Source organism: Chanodichthys erythropterus, chromosome 19 (assembly GCF_024489055.1).
Source record: "Chanodichthys erythropterus isolate Z2021 chromosome 19, ASM2448905v1, whole genome shotgun sequence".
Classification (NCBI taxonomy): domain Eukaryota; kingdom Metazoa; phylum Chordata; class Actinopteri; order Cypriniformes; family Xenocyprididae; genus Chanodichthys; species Chanodichthys erythropterus.
Window position 1 is genome coordinate 37,563,509 of NC_090239.1, and position 23,165 is coordinate 37,586,673.

A 23,165-nucleotide genomic window follows, 5' to 3' on the forward strand; every position below is an offset into this window, starting at 1 on the left:
AGCATGATCCCCTCCCTTCGGAGACTGGGCCGCAGGGCAGTATTCTAACATGATAACGACCCCAAACACACCTCCAAGATTACCACTGCCTTGCTAAAGAAGCTTAGGGTAAAGGTAATGGACTGGCCAAGCACGTCTCCAGACCTAAACCCTGAGCATCTGTGGGGCATTCTCAAACGGAAGGTGGAGGAGCACAAGGTCTCTAACAGCCACCAGCTCTGTGATGTCATAATGGAGGAGTGGAAGAGGACTCCAGTGGCAACCTGTGAAGCTCTGGTGAACTCTATGCCCAAGAGGGTTAAGGCAGTGCTGGAAAATAATGGTGGCCACACAAAATATTGACACTTTGGGCCCAATTTGGACATTTTCACTTAGGGGTATACTCACTTTTGTGGCCAGTGGTTTAGAATTTAATGGCTGTGTGTTGAGTTATTTTGAAGGGACAGCAAATTTACACTGTTATACAAGCTGTACACTCACTACTTTACATTGTAGCAAAGTGTCATTTCTTCAGTGTTGTCACATGAAAAGATATAATAAAATATTTACAAAAATGTAAGGGGTGTACTCACTTCTGTGAGATACTGTGTGCGTGGGTGCATATATATATATATATATATATATATATATATATATATATATATTATATAATATAATATAATGTGTGTGTGTGTGTGTTTTTATATATATTGTTTTTATAAATAAGTCTGTGCTCACCAAGGCTGCATTTATTTGATCAAAAGTACATAACTGTTTTCTATTTTAATGTATTTTAAAATGTTATTTATCATGGCAAAGCTGAATTTTCAGCAGCCATTACTTCAGTCTTCAGTGTCGCATGATCCTTCAGAAATCATTCCAATTTGTTGATTTGGTGCTCAAAAAACATTTCTTATTTTTATCAATGTTGAAAACATTGCATTGCAGTTTGTGTTGGTTAAATATTTTGTGAAAACATGATACATTTGTTTCTTAATGAATAGAAAGTTCATTAAGAAAGTTCGTTTATTTTAAATAGAATTATTTTGTATCAAACAAAGTCAGTTTTAGTCAATTTAATGCATCTTTGCTAAATAATTTTAGAATTTTGTGTAGTAAAATTTATACTTTCTTTAAAATTCTGGTGTACATTCTTCCACCTTGGTCACTAAAAAAATATATTTTCCCATTTCCAATATTATTTTTTTTGGAAGTGTTAAGTGCATGTTATTTGACATAAATGTTATAAATACCTGTGTGTTTTCAGGCACTACCCTAAAACATCCTTCACAATCGTAGCTGATACACCAGAGAACCTTCGACTCAAGCAGCAGAGCAAGATGCAAAGCCACGTAAGTGTCCATTCACAAATCCCGGTCACTTTTTCTCCCTGTCCTCTTCTAATGATGTTTTAACAAAGTTTGGAAGGAGCAAATTCATATATATATATTTATGATTTAGTTAATAAAACTTGTGCAAAATACATATTTGGTTCTCACTCTCTGTCTGCAATAGATTGTCTCTTAAATGATCAGATCTTATTACCAGCTCTAAGCACTGTAAATGCTAAGAAATAATTATTTTTCTCTTGCCATGAAAAATAACATTCTCTTAGAATTAATTAATAATCAATACTGAGTGTTCACAGGATGAACTGATTTATTTATTGTATTTTTATTGTAGCTACATCAAGTTAATCTGATTAACGGATTCAAATATTCATAATCATAATTAATAATCATAATGAGTTATGGATAATTATTAATATTTAATATTCAGGGTGCCCCAAGGCCAAAACAACAAACATAACAGCTTACAAATAAAATGAATAAATACCCTAACAAAAGAAACAAAAATACAATCAACTTCCCTAACTCCCTAAAATAAACAAATCGCAAACAAAGACAAAATAAATGGCAGGACACCCCTACGTTCCTAAAGCATAAACATAAACTGATTTGGATCACTTTAAACAAACAGGAACAGTGGTTCACGATCTGCAGGCGGGAGAAGGAATCCGGAGCTCCTCATGCCAGCAGGCCAACGCCAGAATGAGCTCGACATCTTCTGAGAGCTCCGCCCTTTTAACCGGAGCAGCCGCAGGCTCAGCCAATGGCGTTCTGTCCACAGCAACCAATCCCTGCTCAGACACACAAAACTAGAAGACAGATGCCGAATACCGTAACACCCCCACATACAAAGAAAAATCAATACAAATTGATTTCATACAAAACTAAAAGAATGAGATAAGGCATCTGCTAATACATTGTCCTTGCCCTTTTTATACTGATTCTCAAGATTGAAATCTTGAATAAACAAGGACCAGTGCATAATTCGCTGATTTGCATTGCGCATTCGAGACAAAAATACCAGTGGATTGTGATCAGTAAAGACAAGCACAAGAATAGAACTTGATCCCACGTACACTTCAAAATGTTGTAACGCCAATAGTAAAGCAAGAGCTTCTTTTTCGATAACACTATAGTGTAATTGATGTTTCAGAAACTTTTTTGAGAAGTACGCTACGGAATGCTCAACTCCGTGAATGTCATCTTGCAAAAGAACTGCTCCGGCTCCAGTGGCACTAGCATCAATGTCAAGTTTAAACACGTGAGTAATCTGGTGCAGATAACACTGGAGTACTACACAACAAACTTTTCACAGCTTCAAATGCATGTTTACAGTCATTTTTGCTTTCAAGAATTTTTGCGAGGCACGGAGAAGATTAGTTAACGGTAAAACCACATCAGAGAAATTTCGTCAGAAGGCTCTATAATAACCTGCCATTCCTAAAAAACGGCGAAGATCACGCTTGGTTTGAGGTACAGGAAAATCAACAATTGCTTGTACTTTCTGGGCGACAGGGCGCACTTGTCCAACTTGCTTTCCCAAATACATGACGGTTGCCTTGGCAAATTCACACTTTGCCAAGTTCAACGTGAGGGAAGCATTAAGCAAATGCATAAAAACAGTGTACATGTTCCTTCCAGTTAGACAAATACACCACGATATCATCCAAGTAAGTTTTACATCAGCCAGTATGGTGTTCATTAAGCACTGGAACATTGCCGGTGCGTTCTGAAGCCCGAAAGCCATCACAGTATAATTTAGAAAATTGTCTGGGGTGAAAAAAGCATAGATTTCGGCTGCACGTTCAGTTAAGAGAACTTGCCAATGTCCCTTTAAAAAATCGAGCTTTGTAACGAACTGAGCCGATCCCACATTATCCACACAATCTTCCATTAATGGTAAAGGAAATAAATCAGGCTTTGTGATCGCGTTTACCTTACGGTAATCCATACAGAATTGATGGGTACCATCCGGTTTCGGAACAAGTAAACAGGGCAAGCTCCATTCACTTGAGCTCAGAACAGCTAAACCATTATCCACTAGATACTTCACTTCAGAGTCAATGATTTTTCGTTTAGCTGGGTAGACACGATACCCATGTTGCTTAATAGGTGGATGGTCGTTCACCTCAATATCATGTTGAATGACATTTGTACAGGTAAGCACATCCGAAAACAGTCCTAAAAAAGACTGGATCAAATACATAATGTCAGCTCATTGATTCTCAGTTAAATGAGACAAATGAGAATTAAGATCTGCCAAAATTTCAGAATTATTCAGTCTGACACCAGACACTTGCATACTCCGCAGATTTAACCCGTCTTCATTCCCACAGGAAGGTGGTATCACAGAAATAGAAGCAACTGGAACAGTAGAGCTCTTTAACTCTACTTGTTCACCCAGAGCAACATTACGCTTCAACATATTGACATATTGGCACACACGAGTTTTTCTCTGTCGATCATGAGTACAGATAACATTGTCAGTATCACTGAGCTTTTGCTACACCACATAAGGTCCAGAAAATGTTGCTTGCAGAGCAGAGCCAGGGAGTGGTAATAAAACTAAAACGTTGTCTCCCTTCACAAAAGAAAGTGCAACTGCATTTTTATCAAAACGCTCCTTCATCTTCACCTGAGCGTTTAATAGAGCTGACTGAGCAAGATCTCAAGCTTTATGCAAGCATTCTCTAAATGAGCTAACATAATCTACGGGTTACAAGTGGGCTTTTCTTCAAACAACCAGTTCTCTTTTAGCAGCTTAAGTGGGCCGCGCACTGCATGACCAAAAACTAACTCTGCGGGATTAAATTCCAGAGAATCCTGAACACTTTCATGCACAGCGAACAACAGCAATGGTAACGCTTCGTCCCACTCTTTTTCTGAATCAGCACAGTAAGTACGTAACATGACACAACATGTTTAACATGCAACTGAGACAGGACTTGATTGAACAACCGGGACATAAAAATTGATTCCCTGATCTGTCTAAACGACCCTCATAAGTTCAAAAGTAGAGAAGATCACAGTTAGGGCTTTCACAATTGCTTTAGCTCTCAACAAACGAAGTGGGATTGCTTCGGGGTAACGAGTTGCTGCGCACATAAACATATGCAGATAAGTATGCCCTGCTTTTGTTTTCGGTAGAGGCCTCACACAATCTAATATGATGCACTCAAATGTAGGGCTGGGCGATGTATCGAATGCTTTTGTAACGCGCATTTCTTCAGTAAAGCCGGTTCCCTGATTACCGCTAAATCGCCATCACCTGCTTTCAAATGAAGCGGCATTTAATAGACAGAGCCGTAGATCACTGATAAGCCACGCAATATCGCGTTCAATATCGACGCGATACATATCAATATTGAACGCGATATTGCGTGTCTTATCAGTGATCTACGGCTCGGTCTATTAAATGGCGCTCCATTTGAAAGCAGGTGATGGCGATTTAGCGGTAATCAGGGAACCGGCTTTACTGAAGAAATGCGCGTGACAAAAGCATTCGATACATCGCCCAGCCCTACTCAAATGGTTCTCCGATAGCAGGAATCGGCTTGAGAGGTGCTGGAGAAATAACCTGGTTAGGCTTCCCAACCATTTGGCAAACATGGCATGATCTGCAGTAATTTGTAACATCCGACTTAATCTTGGGCCAAAACAAATGATGCAGAACACGATAAAGAGTTTTAGCCACACCTAAATGGCCAGCCATGTTATCATGCACCACACTTAACACTTGTTCTCGAAAACATTTGGGAACAACTACTTGGTACAATGTGTCCCAACCTGAATTATCCGATGCTGAAGGTGTCCATTTCCGCATTAACACTCCATTCTCAAAGAAATAACCAATTGGTTTACTCATAATTTCTTTTTTTATTTGCGGCAGACTCTCGACAGAATTCAAGCGACTGGTCTTGCTTTTGCTCAGCTGCCAATAACGTACGGTCTACAGATAGTAACATATCAGCGCAATCAACTTCAGCACCACTGCTAGCGGACAGCGGCGTAGACGCGGGCATCTCAGATTGGTGATGTTTAGTGGACACATCTGACTGTAATGTATCAGAATCAGTCACGTTCTCATTAACAAGAAAACTATCAGAAAGATCAACTACGGCCGGAAATTTTTGAGATTGAGCTTGAGTAATGACACAAGCAGGAAACACTGACAAGTGGAGGGTTTGTTGAGCTGATTATCGATAAATTCAGGAAGAGGGAAAACTTTCCCACCTGCCTGGTCGTTTCTGATAATCAGAGTTATTCCATTTATAGGCAATTGTCAATGAACGGCCACTTTTACAAAACCAATTATCCACTCATATCGAATTTATATATAGCTTCATGACAATAAAAGAAAAATTGATTTCTAGTCTTACTACAATATATATTTATGGAGAAATAAAATATTAAAATAAAATACTGGATGAGAAATAAAAATCCGCCCTGTACAGCTATGATCAGCTGTTCGGCTGAGCTATCGGTGTTGTTAAGGAAAGGCCGAAGCTCTTACAGTAAAAGCACTCACACAAGTCACGAGCATCGATTTTAATGTCCGAAATGCGTCCGATGCACATCAAACGGCATCTTGGACAAATGTGGCTCAACACTGTGAGCAAAAGTGTTGGTAGTTGGTAGATTTCTGGAAAGAAATATAATAGTATACAAATGTATTCAGGGATTGCATTTGTTCATCGTGGTTCAGTGCAAGATTTTGATGCTCTTTAAGCTAAAATAAAGTAAGGGAAAATATTTGCACTAACGGTTAAAACTGTATGTAACAATGATAGAGACACTGCTGTTTACATTTTTTAAGTATGGCAAAAATATTTTAGGCAAGGCAATTTTATTTGTATAGCACATTTCATACACAATGGTAATTCAAAGTGCTTTACATAAAGAAGAACCAAATACATAATAATAAAAATGGAACGCATAAGAAATAGAAATAACAGTAAAAACAGGGAATTCCGCTATCTGGCTGGAAGAGTTAGAAAGTTTCAGGGAGTTTTTTGTTGTCTGTCAGAGCAGATCTAAACGGATTTATCCATCAGAGCAGATATACATTTTAGAAATTAAATTTGAAGTAAATGAAATATAATTAAGTAAATTTTAAGAAATTTTGCGCTTTCTTGTGCTTGAATATTAAAATCACAGAAACAGCCCCCAGCCAATTTGAGACCCCTGGTCTAAAGCGTAAAAGTTGGGTGGTATGTTCTTGACGTTTAATTTCCAAATCAAGTTGTTTCAATTGGATAGCGAGTTTCAAATCCGTCACAAATTTCATCACTTGCACTTTCCCTTGTCTCCCCACTTTCGATGTTTTGAACTGCTGTTAACACACCTGAATCAATGCAGCTTGTGTTACGTCCCACACTTCTTTCTGGTTTTACTACAGAGATTTCATAATAATCAGCAATCAAATACAAATCCTCCTTACAACATAATTCTAATGCTTCATGTGAAGGCTTTTGTCGAAACCTCAATACTAAATTCCATTATTCTATATCCTTTTCCCCAATACTCAAGTAAAAAAACTGCCAATCAAACACAAACACCAGCAAAACGAAGAAAAAATTATTATACATACCATACGGTGAACATGTTACCATCGAACACGTCCCAATTCCTTACGACAGGACGAGCCCCCATTTGTTACGCCCTGTTCTATTAAGAAAAGGGGCTGACGTGAGTTGGTGGATAACAGGGAAACTGACTCCAGCCAACAGATCACAGACATAAAACTAAGATCCACAAATGATTTATTAAAGTGGAATACAAAGAAATTAAATAAAATGAGCCATAGCTTCAGGGTGCCCCAATGCCAAAACAACAAACGTAACAGCTTACAAATAAAATGAATAAATACCCTAACAAAAGAAACAAAAATACAATCAACTTCCCTAACTCCCTAAAACAAAAAAAAATCACAAACAAAGTCAAAATAAATGGCAGGACACCCCTACGCTCCTAAAGCATAAACAGAAACTGATTTGGATCACTTTAAACAAAACATTTGTAACACCAAATGGTCACCAAGAAGATAAAGAGTCTTTGATCACCAGAGGACAAAGGACAGAGAGACAATGCAGACCCTTTTCTTTCCTAACTTCACAGAGAAACCAATGAAGACCGTTCTAAACTGCAACAAAATTGTTCCAAACAATTTTAAATGGACTTATCAAACATATTTTAACTGCATACATCTTAAATTGTGTCCACAAGTACTACCTGTACCCAGTTTTGCTTTAGAAGACCCACAATCCAGGTAAATGTGTTAACTCTTGAATGACTGACTGAAAGTATTTAATTCTTTTCCTCTTTTCTAAATCCTGACTTGAATGAAATCTGTTCTAAGTTTTTCTGCAAAGTTCAACCAATGACTTTTGCCGCTTCAACTTTAACTCCAGCGTCAAAGAGACTTGCTTTCATTGTTCTACATGGACCTTTAGGACCCTGCGACATATCATCGACTTGGAAAACCCTTCTCTGCACGCCGACGAGGGAAATTCACATTTAAAAGTCAACCAAGCAAGTACCTCCAGATTAAAACTGAACTGGTGCATTTAAATTAATGATTCATGGTTCGTTCAGGTCTTTGAAGTGCATTGCTAGGAATCATGTTCATCATATCACACCAAACCAAAAAAAACGAACAATACCGCTCTCTACTCACATTTCGGCCCGCATTTACACCGCAGTTAATATCACATCTGACGACTCATCTATATTATAGTTTGGTGAAAAAACAATGCATAGAACAGACAGACAAGAGTGAACCACAACAGCTGCATCCATGAGCACATTTAAAATTAGATGAATTTCATGTCATAGGATGTCATATGTCACTTTGAAATGTGTGCAAAGTTATCTTTTGCTGCTCAAAATTTTCTAAGTCCAGTGTAAATCTAAGTCCACTATTTGTCTTAAGGAAATGGTGTCATTGTCCAGCTTAAGTAAATTCAATATTGATTCATTCCGTTGTAAGAATCAATAGTTATTAATTTAGTTAATTTATCCATATCAGCACTGGAGTAAACAGTGATGTCGTCATCCAGCTCAGTTCAGTTCGCATACATAGGTGTCAATGCAGGCAGATCAAAGCATTGTTGAATATCAAATGTCAAGTGTCCCCAACTAAGCAAGCCAAAGGCAAGGTACCCAAACTCCAACAGGTGACATCAGATGGCAAACAGGTGTTAAAATAGAGAAAAAAAAAAACCTTGAAAGAAACCAGGCTCAATCGGGGGGCCAGTTCCCCTGATTCAGGCAGCTTTCATAAGTCTGATTGAGATCGCAAGAGTCAAAGTATTTATTCCAGTTCCATCCAGTTGAAGATCGTAATCATCACGCTGGTATAGATGGTTTGTTGGGGATCTGTGCCTCTGGCTGATGTGTTGATGTGGCCTTCACAGGGGATGATCTAGTTGACACAAACTCTGCTGACAATTTAGGGCTGTGTTGTCAACATGTCAAGCGCAGGTCCTCGATCTCACCTGGATACGGCCCGGATACGGCTGACTACAGTAAACCTCAGGATAAACAGAGAGACTACACTGTGTGCAGAATTATTAGGCAAGTTGATTTTCTGATCATATTTTTTTCCCATGGTTTCACACTTAATTCTTCACCTTAATTCTTAATTATTTTGCAGTTAACGTCTTTTCTTCTCCAGCTGTTTTTGTATGACCCCGCTGACCCAATGAGCATTTCACTGTCCAATGGTCATGCTTTAACTTTGCAATTTCTAGTATTACATTAGTATTGAGTCCTTCTCATGAGTATTTAATAATTTTTGACTTTTCAGTCTGAGTTAAATCTCTTTTTTGGCTCATTTTATCTGTAAAAGAAAACCTGCCTAATAATTCTGCACACCTGAATATAGGGCATTTTTCATTTCCAGCCTTCATGAACAATTATGTATCACTTATAAATGATTAAAAACAATATTAATAGTAGTTATTAAGATTGATGTGGATTGGAATTGGTAAAATGTGCTTGGAAAAAAAATATGATCAGAAAATCAACTTGCCTAATAATTCTGCACACAGTGTAATATCAGCGTAGATGCCATTCTTTTCCTTGATGTAACGAGTACATCTGTTACAGGAAGTGTTCCCGGTTCTGGTTGACCCAAGTGTGTCTGCTTCCCGAACAATGCTAGGAAGATTGTTCCAGAGTTTAGGTGCCAAATAGGAGAAGGATCTACCGCCTGCAGTTGATTTTGATATTCTATTATCAACTAGCCTGAATTCTGAGATTGCAATAGACGTGAAGGACTATAATGCGTTAAGAGCTCTCTCAAGTACTGGGGAGCTAAACCATTTAGTGCTTTGTAAGTAATTAGCAAGATTTTAAAATCTATACAATGTTTAACAGGGAGCTAATGCAGTGTTGACAGAACCGGGCTAATATGGTCATACTTCCTGGTTCTAGTAAGAACTCTAGCTGCTGCATTTTGCACAAACTGTAGTTTCTTTATCAAGCGAGCAAGGAAACCACCCAGTAGAGCATTACAGTAATCCTTACTACAGTAAGCCTTGAGGTCATGAACGCATGAACTAACCGTTCTGCATTTGTCATCAAGAGCATTTGTCATAGTTTAGATACTTTTTTTAAGATGGAAGAATGTGGTTTTACAAATGGTAGTAATGTGGCTTTCAAATGAAAGATTGGTATCAAAGAGCACACCCAGGTGTCAAGTGTTAGACAGTATTCTAGGTTATTACATGCAGAAGTTTTTGGTCCAATAATTAGAATCTCTGTTTTTCTGAATTTAGTAATAGGAAATTACTGGTCATCCAATTTTTTTATATCAGCTATGCATTCCGTTAATTTTGTGAATTGTTAAATTTCATCAGGGAGCGAAGAAACATAGAGCTGAGTATCATCAGCGTAACAGTGAAAACTAATGCCATGCTTTTTAATGATATCCCCCAAGGGTAGCATGTACAGAGTGAAAAGCAACGATCCTAGTACTGAACCTTGCGGTACTCCACACTGAACTTGTGATTGATATGACATCTCTTTGTTTACTACAAACCATTGTTAATTTTGGCAGCCATTTTTGATTTAGTCTTAGTCTTTATCTTCAGACGAAAATGCTCCTGAGTCTTAGTCACATTTTAATAATTTTAGTCTTTCATATTTTAGTCTAGTTTTAGTCGACGAAAAGACATCATATTTTTGTCAAGTCTTAGTCATTACTTTTAGTCAAACTACAGTTACCAACATTAATTTTGATAGCTATTCTATATGTAGTCTTTAGACAAAATAGTCATTATAAGTTTTCTCTTTAGACCAATTCATTCAAGCTTATGAAAAATTTGAATCAAGGTAACAGGCTGTATTGACATTGCACTCTTAGCAGTAGTACTTGTGCAGTTCTACATATCCTCTTTCAGTGGTTCTTAAACTTTCTAGAGTGTCGTACCCCCTGAGGGATTTAACATCCTTCTGCGTACCTTCTCTTTTCCACTTAGACTGCAGTTACAGATTTCCATTAAGGGACATTATTTTTTCCTTTATAAATACTTTTGTAAAATAAATAATGCCTTAAAATAAAAAATAAAAATTAAATAAATACATTGATGATAAAAACGAAGTGATACTTTTAAATATTACATTAATACCGCCAGTAGGTGGCAGTAAGTCACTGTTTTTATGAGTGAATCATCGAGTCATTCATTCTTTCAGTATCAAAGCAAGCGCCTATATTCATGAATGAATCATTGAATCATTGACGATTCGTTCAAAGCCAGAGATTCGAAACACAGCTTGTGGCTTTCGTTGCAAAATAGAGCAAAAATACTGACAATACTGTTAATTAGGGCTGGGCGATGTATCGAATGCTTTTGTCACGCGCATTTCTTCAGTAAAGCCGGTTCCCTGATTACCGCTAAATCGCCATCACCTGCTTTCAAATGAAGCGGCATTTAATAGACAGAGCCGTAGTTCACTGATAAGACACGCAATATCGCGTTCAATATCGATATGTATATGCGATTTAGCGGCAATCAGGGAACCGGCTTTACTGAAGAAATGCGCGTGACAAAAGCATTCGATACATCGCCCAGCCCTACTGTTAATCACTTAATATCACCCTTTTGTTTGTTGAACTGTTGTATAAAATCAATATTCGGGATATTATATTCGGGCAATTCTTGCTGGTATAATATGATCAACATTAAAAACAGTAACTCGCAGAAGGGTATGTTTTTGCCTCAAAGAGAGTTGTAATATTAAATCTACATGCAGTCTATGTCTATATTTGTTCTTCATGCTAGTAAGTACTAAATCACCACTTTCACAAAGGTAATGTTATATTGTCGAGAACGGCACTAATGTAGCGCGATGCTGGCTTGTGTGGGTGCAGTCAGTTTTGACCGCAAAAGATGAGGTAATTTCACTGAATGTTGTGTATATATACGACATTTTACTTGCTAGAAATACATGTTCGGTTTTCATGTTATTTTAAGGTGGAGGAGAATAAAATGAATGGCACTTTTCGCGTCAGTTTGAGAACCACTGCTGAATATCAGCCTGCACTTTGGTCCCAGATTTAGTCAGTAAATGAGCAGCGTAATATAGACACTTTAATTTAAGTAAAAAATCTCAAATGAAGAGCGCTAAACCAGCTTACTTGTGTTTTCAGATCATCCTGAGTGTAGAGCGGGCTCGTGGTTGCCAGATAGCAAAGATAAAGTAAAATGTGTTTTGCTCTGGAAATCTAACAACTGTAAGCATGATCCCTAGACAGTCTGTAATGCTTTGTCTCCTTTATTCGACAAAAACAAAAAGTGATTTCAAAAGAGTGATTTTTTTTGGTCAAGTGTTTAGTCTTTTAGCCACATTTCAGTCTCTTCTTTTTTCGTCAACAATGTTGCACATGTAGTTTTAGTCACGTTATCGTTAAATGAAATTGGTGTCAACTCTCATCGTCTCGTCTTAGTCATGGAAAAAAAGGTCGTCAATGAACATTTTTCGTCATAGTTTTCGTTAACGAAATTAACACTGCTACAACTATCTGCAGTGCTTCTGTGAACGAAGAAAACTAAGCCTACCTACATAACACACATAAAATAAAAGGGACTCTTTGGGCCTATAGGCTACGCAAAATATTTCACTCAAATAATTAGGTCTACAGATTAACAAAATGAAAGTGGTTATTTGTGGCGCACTCCAAAGATTTAGAAAAGGAAACAGACATTCTGCTTGTTTTTTGAGTGTCTTTTTTAAATGTATGAATTATGTCTTGCTTTTACGTGTATGACCATAAATTATGGAGACAGTTTACTGTCTTCTAGAAGGAAAACAAATACAGTGCTCGTGCCTGCGCCTCACGTGCGCGCACACTAATTATTGCATTAAATCTTGTTATAAAAGATAATTGTAGGCCTATTGGCTAAGACGGCAAATACACTCTCTTTGTTTTTTAATAAATAAAATACTGTACGTATTATTATTATTATTATTATTATTATTATTAAGTAGGCTACATGCAAAAAAATAAAAATAACGTTATTAACTGTTATTTTTTCTAATCAAACTGGTTTCGGAACGCTTATAATACGAAGGAACGCTGGAACAGAAACGTTAAAATACCGATTCTGCTCGGAGTGGAACGATTGATTTTTTTTTTGTATTTAAGCCCTGCTACAAACTGATAACGGTCAGATAAGTATGATTTGAACCGTGCCAATGCAATTCCACTAATGCCAACATAATATTCGAGTCTATTTAAAAGAATGTTGTGATCGATAGTGTCAAATGCAGCACTAAGATCCATTATCCATACCTGCAAACTTGTCGCTTTTCAGCAAAATTTGCTGGTTTGAATCAAAATTGTCATTTATGTGAATCGTGTAGATCCAAAGAGTTTTTTTTTTTCGGGGGTGGGGGGTGTTAGGGTGAGTTTGCAGGAACAATAAACCTCACAAGAATTGAAAATGGGCTACTTTCCTATAGACTGGAGTGAGACCATTAATGTCTCTTGAGCTGTCGTGATATTTTTGGCGCTCTGTGATGTGACTGACACATCACTGTAGCGCTTCAGTTCAAACAGAGGCAAGTGAACTGATCATCTCTTCCACTTTACTACACTAAATAAACATGAATGAATGTAGGATGAATGAATAACGAAGGTATGTTGAAAGAGAGTAGAGGTGAAGAGAGTACAACTTACTGAAGTTCGTATCATGTCATATTTGTAACATTAATCGATCAATCATTGCTTCAACCGCGGAAAAGGTCTAACATGCATGTTGTTGATTTTGATGATTTAACAAGTTTAGACAATTCTTCCTCTCCTATAGCAGCGATTGAATTTAATTTTTCCTGACGCGATACTGTAGTAGACGGTTGTATGGTTATAATTTTCTCTCTAATATTATCAATCTTGCAAGTAAAGAAGTTCATAAAGTCATTACTGCTGTGCTGTTTGGAAACATCAGAAGTTGAAGCTTTAATTCTCGTTAATTTAGCCACTGTGTCAAATAAATACTTAGGGTTGTGTTTATTTTCTTCTAAAAGATTTGAAAATTAAGCAGATCTAGCAGTTTTTAAGGCCTTTCTGTACTCAATCAATCTCTCTCTCCATGAAATGCAAAATATCATTTTGTTTTCTTCCAGCTGCGCTCCATTTTTCTGGCTGCTCTCTTAAGGGCCGAGTGTGCTCGTTGTACCACAGCATTAGACTAATTTCCTTAATATTTTTAAAAAGCAAAGGAGCTACTGCATCTAATGTGTTTGAAAAGAGTTAATAGTTTCTGTCGCATCATTCCGTTCTTCTAAGCTGTCTGGTATGCTAAGGCGATGAAACTGATTGGGAAGATTATTTATAAAGCAGTCTTTAGTGGTAGAAGTGATAGTTCTACCATATTTGTGGCAAGGAGGCAGTTTAGCAGCCTTGTCTAAATGTAGTATACACAAGACTAGATAATGATCTGAGATGTCATTGCTCTGCTGCAGAATTTCAATGGCATCAATATCGATTCCATGTGACAATATTATATCTAAAGTATGATTACGACAATGAGTGGGTCCTGACACGTGTTGTCTAACTCCAATAGAGTTCAGAATGTTTGTAAATTCCAATCCCAATGCATCTTTTTCATTATCTATATAGATATTAAAATCACCAACAATTAGAACTTTATCCACAGCCAGTACTGACTCGAATAGAAAATCAGCAAATTCTTTGATAAAGTCTGTATGGTGCCCTGGTGGCCTGTATACAGTAGCCAGCACGAATTTCAAATAGGGATTTTTCACTTACATAATGTTACATAAAGCACCATTACTTCGAAGGAATTATAATTGAAAAACTTTTGAGTAATACTAAAGACATTACTATAAATTACAGCAACACCTCCCCCTTTGCCTTTCTGATGTGGTTTGTGTCGATAATAGTAACCTTGAGACCTAAACTAGACTCATTCAAAGTACTGTAATTGTCTGGTTTTAGCCAGGATTCTGTCAAACATAGCACATCTAGATTATTGTCTGTGATAATATCATTTACAATAAGTGTTTTTGAAGAAAGGGATGTAATATTCAGTAAGAGCTTAAAGAGCTTCAAGCTTTATCATTTGTTCATCAGTATTATCTCTGTTTTTTATTTGTTGAACATCAATTAAATTTTTACCCTTAAATGGGTTTGGGAGTTTTTTGTATTTACTAATTCAGGTTAACGTGATGATAATGTGATGATATCTAGGTGAAAGAGTTTCTGCGTGTTGGTATTTATCTGACTTCTGTGATATGAGACAGGTAGCAGACGGTTGGTTTAGCCAGTCTGTCTGCTTTCTGACCTGGGCCCCAGTTTGTCAACAAAATATGCTTAGTGGCCAAGTTAACTTCACAGACACATCTGACCCTTATAGTCACATAGGCCTAGAGGCCTCAAAACACTTCTAGCTTTTATAGTAAGCAAACTAATTCTACAATTGTTTTCTATAGGATGGATAAAATACTCCATCAAGAACAAGATCAGTAAGATTTATGAATGAATCATTCAGAATGTTTTTGTTAACTAGATCTGATTCATAGAAGTAGAACTGATTCATTTAAAAAAAATAGTGTCCATGAGAATAATTCATGCCTTATTCCTCCATTTTTTTCTCTCTCCATATTTGTTCACACAGTCATTTATGTCTCTATGCAAACCCATTAAAAGCACAATACTGCGCAACCCTCATAGTAAGGCTATTACTCATATATATATATATATATATATATATATATATATATATATATATATATATATATATTTTTTTTTTTTTTTTCTTCTGTGCTGCAGAAGGGTCTCTCTATCCCTCTAACCCTCTATTTTTGTTTTTCTGTAGCCTTTGTGTATGGGCTGTGGGAGAATGGAGTTGCTCTGCACCCCTGGGTCAGCTCAGACTAGCCACTTTATGGGGAATTTCCGGGACGATGTAGGAAAAGGGGGGATGGGAATGTCAATTTGGGGAATGTCAGGTTTTTTTTTTTTTATGTGTGCCTGTATGAACATGTGTTAGCAGCTCACCCGAAATGTTGTACAGACCACACCCAGTCTTGAGCATTTGGCTAGGCCTGTCCAGCAGCTAAGGTGGCATGCAGCCCTTTTTGTTCCTTTCTATTGGTTTGGTTATAAATTCAACCATTCATATTTTGCAGACACAATTTTCTGAAGACTACACATATATATTAATCTTTTATCACACATATTCTACTAGCTTTTTTGCATTTTCTGTGAAAAAAAAAATAAAAATAGGTAAAATCTTTGTAATTCCTCAGGATTGATGCAAGCATGATTAATACACTCTTATTGGTAGTTAATTATTATCAAATTAGTGAAAATGTATTAAGTAATTTGATACATTAACATGCAAAGCTTTTTTTTTTTTTTTTTGGTTAATGTTTATATTAGGGATGTCCCGATCACGTTTTTTTGCCCTCGAGTCCGAGTCATTTGATTTTGAGTATCTACCGATACCGAGTCCCGATCCGATACTTCTATAATACATGAAAAAGAAAAAAGAAGAGTGAAAAAACAGATCCAGGAACAGTGCTTTTCGAGGTTTTTCAGGTATCTAACAGTCGTTTTCATGTACAGAAAATGGATAAAGTAATCAAATATAAAATATCACTGCATATTATCTTTACTGTATAAAATAAATAAAGATTAATCATTATTGAAGTTACAAAAACTATTCAGTCAAGAGTGATTTCTTTGTTATTTGTTGTTTGATTTAACATTAAAAACAGGCAGCAGGGATAGTCTTTTTTCCCTATAAGACATGCACAATCCAGTACATATACTCTTACACATGCGCTGTCTTTCTTGACTAATATACGTTCACTTAAGACATAACCGACTATGTTTGCTAGGATACTCGCTAAGACGGGCATGTTGACATAATTTTTGTATGAATTTGTCCGCTGAAGCACAAGACTTGAAAGAGAACTCAGTATTTGCGTGCTGACTGAAATAAGCGTGTGCGTTCTTCGGATGAGCGCACACAAATCTTCTCACAGCGCGTGCGAGTTCTCTTTCACGTCTTGTTCTTGAAGGTTTAAATCAGCAAGGCTTAAATGAGTTAGTTTAAACACAGACAGCAACGTGTGCTGTTCAGGTCTCACCTGTATCAACACCCGGGTGATGACGGCGTAAATGACTGGACATTAGAGCAGATGGCACATTAACAGTTTACAAAGAGTGACTGTTTTGTCCACGCTTTATGATTATCGTTGTTGTAACGTTTTGCGCATCCATCGACTGAAACATACATTATTTGAACTCTGTCTGTCTGTTTTCCACGTTGCTATTTTAAACAAACCATATTAACCAACAGATGCGTCGTCATTCGAGATGGACCGCGGTGCAAGTGCGTACCTAACTGTAAGTGGAGGGTTCTCTGAGAATGGTTACTGAGAACCGTTGCACCCCTAATACATATATATCCGAGTCCTGATCGGGAGGTAACGTCCGATTCCGAGCAAGTCTGAAACCACGTGATCGGGCCCGATTTCAGATCACGTGATTGGATCTGGACATCCCTAATTTATATCTTTGTAAGGGAACTACTGCTTAAAGTCTAAACTAAAGGTCTGCGCGGGACTGTTTTTTTATTTTTTTCTCATCCCGCTTCAGCTAGGTTCCCTTTCGATACTACCAGTAAGCAAACTAATTCTACAATTGTTTATGCAAGACACAACGGGGAAACTCCTGTTGTCACTGATTCTGAAGCCTTTTTTAATCACGCAGTGAAACTGCACAGCCATTGGTTCATGGAGTTAAAGTAAACCAATGGTGAGCGAGCCCGCCAAAATGGGTGGGGTCTCGGGCTATATAAGCGGCCATCCTACCTTGGCAGACTGATTCATTCTCCTTCAGCAACGCAGATCACATCTCTTCATTGATCCCGAGACTTGAAGCCGCCTTCTACCTGCAAGCAGCTGCTAAATAACTAAATGTAAATTCTCAGCTGATCAGCTTGCCGCTCTGCAGCAGCAAGATCAGTTCACCTCTCCTCTGCTCGCCGCTCTTGAGCAGCTCTTCATTCCTGAGCATATTTCCTGCTGCGTTGTATCAAATGTCGCGCCACGATTGTGGCACGTGCAGAGCCCCTCTGCACGCTGATGACAGGCACAGTGAGTGCATGCGATGTCTGGGGAAATCCCACGCAGAGGTGAACCACGCTCACTGAAACAACCTGCTCTCATTGTAAGAGTATGAATCTCGCCTCCTTGTGCTCATGGATAGCGTTCTTTTCAGAACACGACTCTGCCCCTCGTGCCCTTCCGTTTTCTTCCTCCCAGGAACCTGTGAAGAAAAAACAGCTGGGCAGAGGATCTCAGCACTCAGATGAAAGTGAGCTCATGCCGGCTCAGGTCCCACGTGCCTCATTTTCTCCACAGAGAGAGCTTTCCACTGTCCACTTCTCCCGATCTGACCAGTGCCCCTCTGCCATCGTGAGCGATCTGGTCTCGTTCGGGGGATCTGAAGAAGAGCCGCTGGATGACAGCATGTCCCTAGCGGCCTTGGACGCTGAAGATTGGCCGGACGCATTACAACTCCACTCCCTTGCCGTTTCTCGAGCCCATCAACGCCAGGGCTTCCATCGACTCTGAGCTCACTCGCATGCTCTCTAAAGCCGTTGAAGAGCTTGGCTTGGAGTGGTCTGCGCCTGAGGAATGCAGCCGCTTGGATGAGAGGTTTCTGCCCGGACTTTGTCAGGCTCCTTCCCAGCGGGCAGCACCCTTTTTTCACGAGGAGCTCAGAAAATCGTGGCGCGCCCGTACTCTGCCCACCTGCGCTCTTCTGCCTTTCACACTCTCACCTCGGTTGATGGCACTGAGCAGAAGGGATACGAAAAGCTGCTGCTTCTGGATGAAGCCTTGGCCGCACGCCTGTGGCCACCATTGGTTGGAAGACGAAGGTCACCCACCCATCCAAGCCGTGGCGCGCTACGTCGACCATCGCTGGACGGACATACATCTCGGGCGGCCAAGCAGCTTCACTCAATGGCAGTTTTCTACCTGGCCAAACTCCTGCGTGACCTGGATCAAACTGGGCATGACTTGCCCGCCTTCAAAGAGCTGCACTCTGCCACAGACCTGGCCCTGTGTGTCACCAAGACCACGGCTCAGGCTATTGGGCGTTTGATGACCAGCCTGGTGGTGCTGGAGCACCACCTGTGGCTAAACTTGACAGAGATCAAGGATGTGGACAAAGCAGTCTTCCTCGACTCGCCTGTCTCCCCCACTGGTCTCTTTGGCCCTGCAGTTGATGGGTTTGCTAAATGCTTGTTCTAATGCCCTGACAGTGCGGACATACTGACAGTGCGGACATAATAAAAAACATTCTCAAAAAGAGAGCAGCCCCTTGCCACTTGGGACACACATCCCCGCACACAGATCCCTCCTCCTCAGCCACTTAGAGTGCTTGAGGCTCAGGGTCAATTTTCCAAATAGCTCTTTATCCCCCAGTCATTGTATCTCGTTCCTGGGGATTATTCTCGACTCGACCTGCATGAGGGGCTTAGTCTCGCCAGAGCGATCCCTGGCCATTCAGCAGCTAGTGGAAACTTTCACGCCTGGATCCTCTCTGCCGCTCAGAACATTTCAGAGGATGCTAGGTCTCATCGGCTCAGCATCACCAGTCCTACAGTTGGGCCTGCTTCGTATGCGCCCACTACAGTTCTAGCTGAAATCGCGGGTCGCACCCCATGCCTAGCAGCATGGTCGCTGCTCGCTCAAGCTGAATCAGGCATGCATGCAACCCTGGCTCCTTGGATGAACCCCTGCTGGTTCGAACAGGGTGTGGCAAGAGGAAGGTCCTTATCAGATCAGACAATATGACTGTGGTTTCCTTCATAAATCACCAGGGCAGGCTCTCGTCCAAGTCCCTTTTCACATGTCTTCGGGAGGGCAGAGGTCGACCTCTTCACCTCAGAAAACAACTTTCGTTGCCCAATTTACTTTTGAAAGACCAAGGATGTGCTGGCCCATGACTGGCCTAGCCTCTTCCTGTACGCTTTTCCCCCGGTTGTTCTGATTCCCCAGGTTATCAGACGAATCAGGAAAGGTGCCCACAGGGTCCTCAGTGTCCTCATGGTTCTCGGACCTGTCTCAGCTATCGTCAATGGAGCCATGGCCGATCCCCCTGAGATGAGATATCCTCTCCCAAGTGGGAGGGACAATTTGGCACTCCAAACCCAAGCTGTGGGATCTACATGTATGGCTTCTAGACGGGAGCCTTCAAACCTCCCTGAAGATGTCCTGAACACTATCTCACAAGTTGCTGCCTGGTGTACAGCCTGGGGTGAAGACCCATTACTTGTGACATATCTCTGATATTATCTTTCCGTCAGGACTATAATGGATAGGGGCCGTACTCCCTCTACTAAGGCTGGGCGGTTTTTCAGATTTTTTCGATTAATCCAAATTTATGTTTTGCCTCGATTTTATTATTTTTGGAATTGAGAAATCGCGATTTTGAATGAAAATGTTAGCAAGCGTTCAATTAGACATGATGACAATACAGCAATGATAACCGTATTAGGTGAAGAAAATTATCTGACCTCATGATGGCGCCGTCGCGCCTAACCGCTCTCATGTGACGCTCAATGAACGTAGAACACACCACTGTTCTTGAGTGGCTGTTCATTCAGAAATCCGTTATTGTGTTATAAAAATGAGACGCAGGCAGTGGAATGAGAAAAAAAAAAGCAAAGTTATTAAACGCAAGTTGAGCTTTTTTATTTTTTTTTACTTGACCGCCGTGTTTTTACAATCCGTTTCATGGGTGAGACGCTGCAAAAGACACGAGACAAGTACAACACCTAAAAGTCTGCCAAACATAAAAGCAATAGGATGCAAAAACCTGTAAACCTGTTTGATATTTCATGCTTGCATGATGGTGGCATGTTGAAAGCCGCAGTTGTTTTCTGTTTTTACAAAGCATTTGTTGTTAATAATAGCCTATTACTGGTGTTATTTATTGCTATTTTTGGCTAAGAAATATTTAGTATTTTTATTTTATTTTATATTATTTCTGAGTAGGATGTGTTTAAGATAAGTTTGTACAACATTTGTCTTCATATTTCAGGCATATTTCTGCAAAGATATTTACCAAATTGTTTTACATTGATCACTTCATGTGTGGTGCACTTGGAACTTAATTTTTTTAAACTAGATTGTTAATAAAGAGAATGTTACTTAAATCATATTGTAGTTAAGTTAAGGTGACTAGTTAAACGGTAAAAAAACAACAAAAAAAAAAACATTCGAAATCTTGAATTGGTCAATCGTTCTTAAAAATCGAGATTTTATTATTTTGCCATATCGCCCAGCCCTATCCTCTACCCTTGAAGTCTATGTCGCAGCTATAGCGGCCTCCCATGCCCCCATAGTAGGGCAGTCGATAGGAAGAAACAACCTTGTTGTTTGTTTCCTAAAAGGGTCTAGAAGGCTGAACCCTCCCCGCCCCCACACGGTTCCCACCTGGGACCTGTCTTTGGTTCTCAGAGGCCCCTCCCTTAACCACTCCACCACTCCAGACTGCCTACTTACATCCCCTAGTGCTAAAAACCACCTTATTGCTAGCCTTAGCTTCGGTAAAGTGAGTAGGAGATTTGAAGGCGCTCTCCGTGAGCCCCTCCTGTCTTGAGTTTGGGCCTTACGACTCTAAAGTTGTCCTGAAACCAAGACATGGATATGTCCCGAAGGCCCATTCCACACCCTTTAGGGCAGGGGTCTCAAACTCAAATTGGCCGGGGGCCGTTTCTGTGATTGACACCACATAGGAGGGACATTTTAACTTTCAAGCACAAGAAAACGCAAAATTTCTGAAAATTTCCTTTCCTTTGCAGTATTTCTGCTTTACTTCAAATTTCATTACTAAAATATTTTTTTGCCATACTTAACAAAAAATGTAAACAGCAGTATCTAACATTGTTACATACAATATTAGTTTTTTAACAGTTAGTGCAAATATTTTCCTTCCTTTATTTTAGCTTAAAGCTGCAGTCCGCAACTTTGTTTGTGTTAAAAATTTACAAAAATTATATAATGAGAATATACAACATGAATCCATTTTCCAAACCGTGTTTTTGTCTTATTCTGAATCATTATGGTACACTTATAATAAGTGTTTATATTCGGACTATTTCAGACCGGACTGGTAGGACTCACCGCAGAGTATCACAGTAACCAAAGTGTGGTACGCGAGCTGCAAAAATGTAATGACGGTCTGTTTTTTTAAGTGGGATTTTTCCATACAATAAAAAAACACGAACAGTAAACATTTCCTTTGTAATCGCTTTTATTTTAAATAAAAAAACGTCTCAGGTTACAGATGTAACCCTGGTTCCCTGAGTAGGGAACGAGACGCTGCGTGGCAACGCATTGGGAACCTTCTGCGTGATGTCGTCACTGAAGCACTCATGTATCTAACCAATCGCGTAGCGAGACGGGTGACGTCACGGACCAGGAAACTATAAAGCATACCCGGATGCAGAGAACGCTAGCTTCTGGGATAAGTCTGAAGCAAGCACTCGCAAGTATGCAGGGGGTACGGCAAGAGACGCAGCGTCTCGTTCCCTACTCAGGGAACCAGGGTTACATCTGTAACCTGAGACGTTCCCTTTCGTGGGAACTGTCGACGCTGCGTGGCAACGCATTGGGAACGCAATCCCAACTGTGCCGTAGCTTCAAATACTTGCCAATGTTAGTGACAAAATAGAAGACCCCCAGAGTGGAGCCAACATCAAGGGTATAAACCCTGATAAATGTGTGCTGGCATGACCATCCAGCTGCATCACCGATACCATTAGTGGATATTCCAGACATCAGCACCTGTGATGCCGCCATACCCCTAGTGAAATGGGCACGAACAGCCAATGGAGAGGGCTGTCCGGCCGATTCATATGCAAGTGAGATGGCCTCAAGCACCCACTTGCTCATCTTCTGCTTAGATGCTGGGCCCCCTTTTCTTAGGGGACCCATAACAGAAAAAACAATTGGTCTGCAGAGCAGATTCAGTTTTTCCTGATCCGAAGACTCAAAGGGAGGAGGATAGAAGGCCTGGAGTACAATGGCCCCCCCAGACCGTGAGGGAAGCATCTGTCGTAAGCATTACGCGATGACGAGGAGTTCCCAGCACGGGTCCCTGGGACAGGAACCAAGGCTTTTTCCACATGACCAGAGCACGAAGGCATCGCCGCGTGACTTTGATCATGCGAAAAAGATTTCCCCTCAGGGAAAACCCCTTGGTCCTGAGCCACCACTGTAAGGGTCTCATGTGCAGAAGGCCAATAGTAATAACATTGGACGCAGCTGCCATCAGACCCA

At 39.7% G+C, this 23,165-nt stretch overlaps 1 protein-coding gene across 1 annotated transcript in view; it reads left to right on the forward strand.

Moving 5' to 3' along the window:
* Positions 1 to 23,165, forward strand: part of LOC137007713 (LIM and SH3 domain protein 1-like) — a 219,109-nt gene that overhangs the window by 45,054 nt on the left and 150,890 nt on the right. Inside the window, exon 3 of the mRNA XM_067369344.1 lies at positions 1,247 to 1,331. Within this exon, the coding sequence (XP_067225445.1) occupies positions 1,247 to 1,331 (85 nt within the window). The remainder of the gene's footprint in view (positions 1 to 1,246; positions 1,332 to 23,165) is intronic.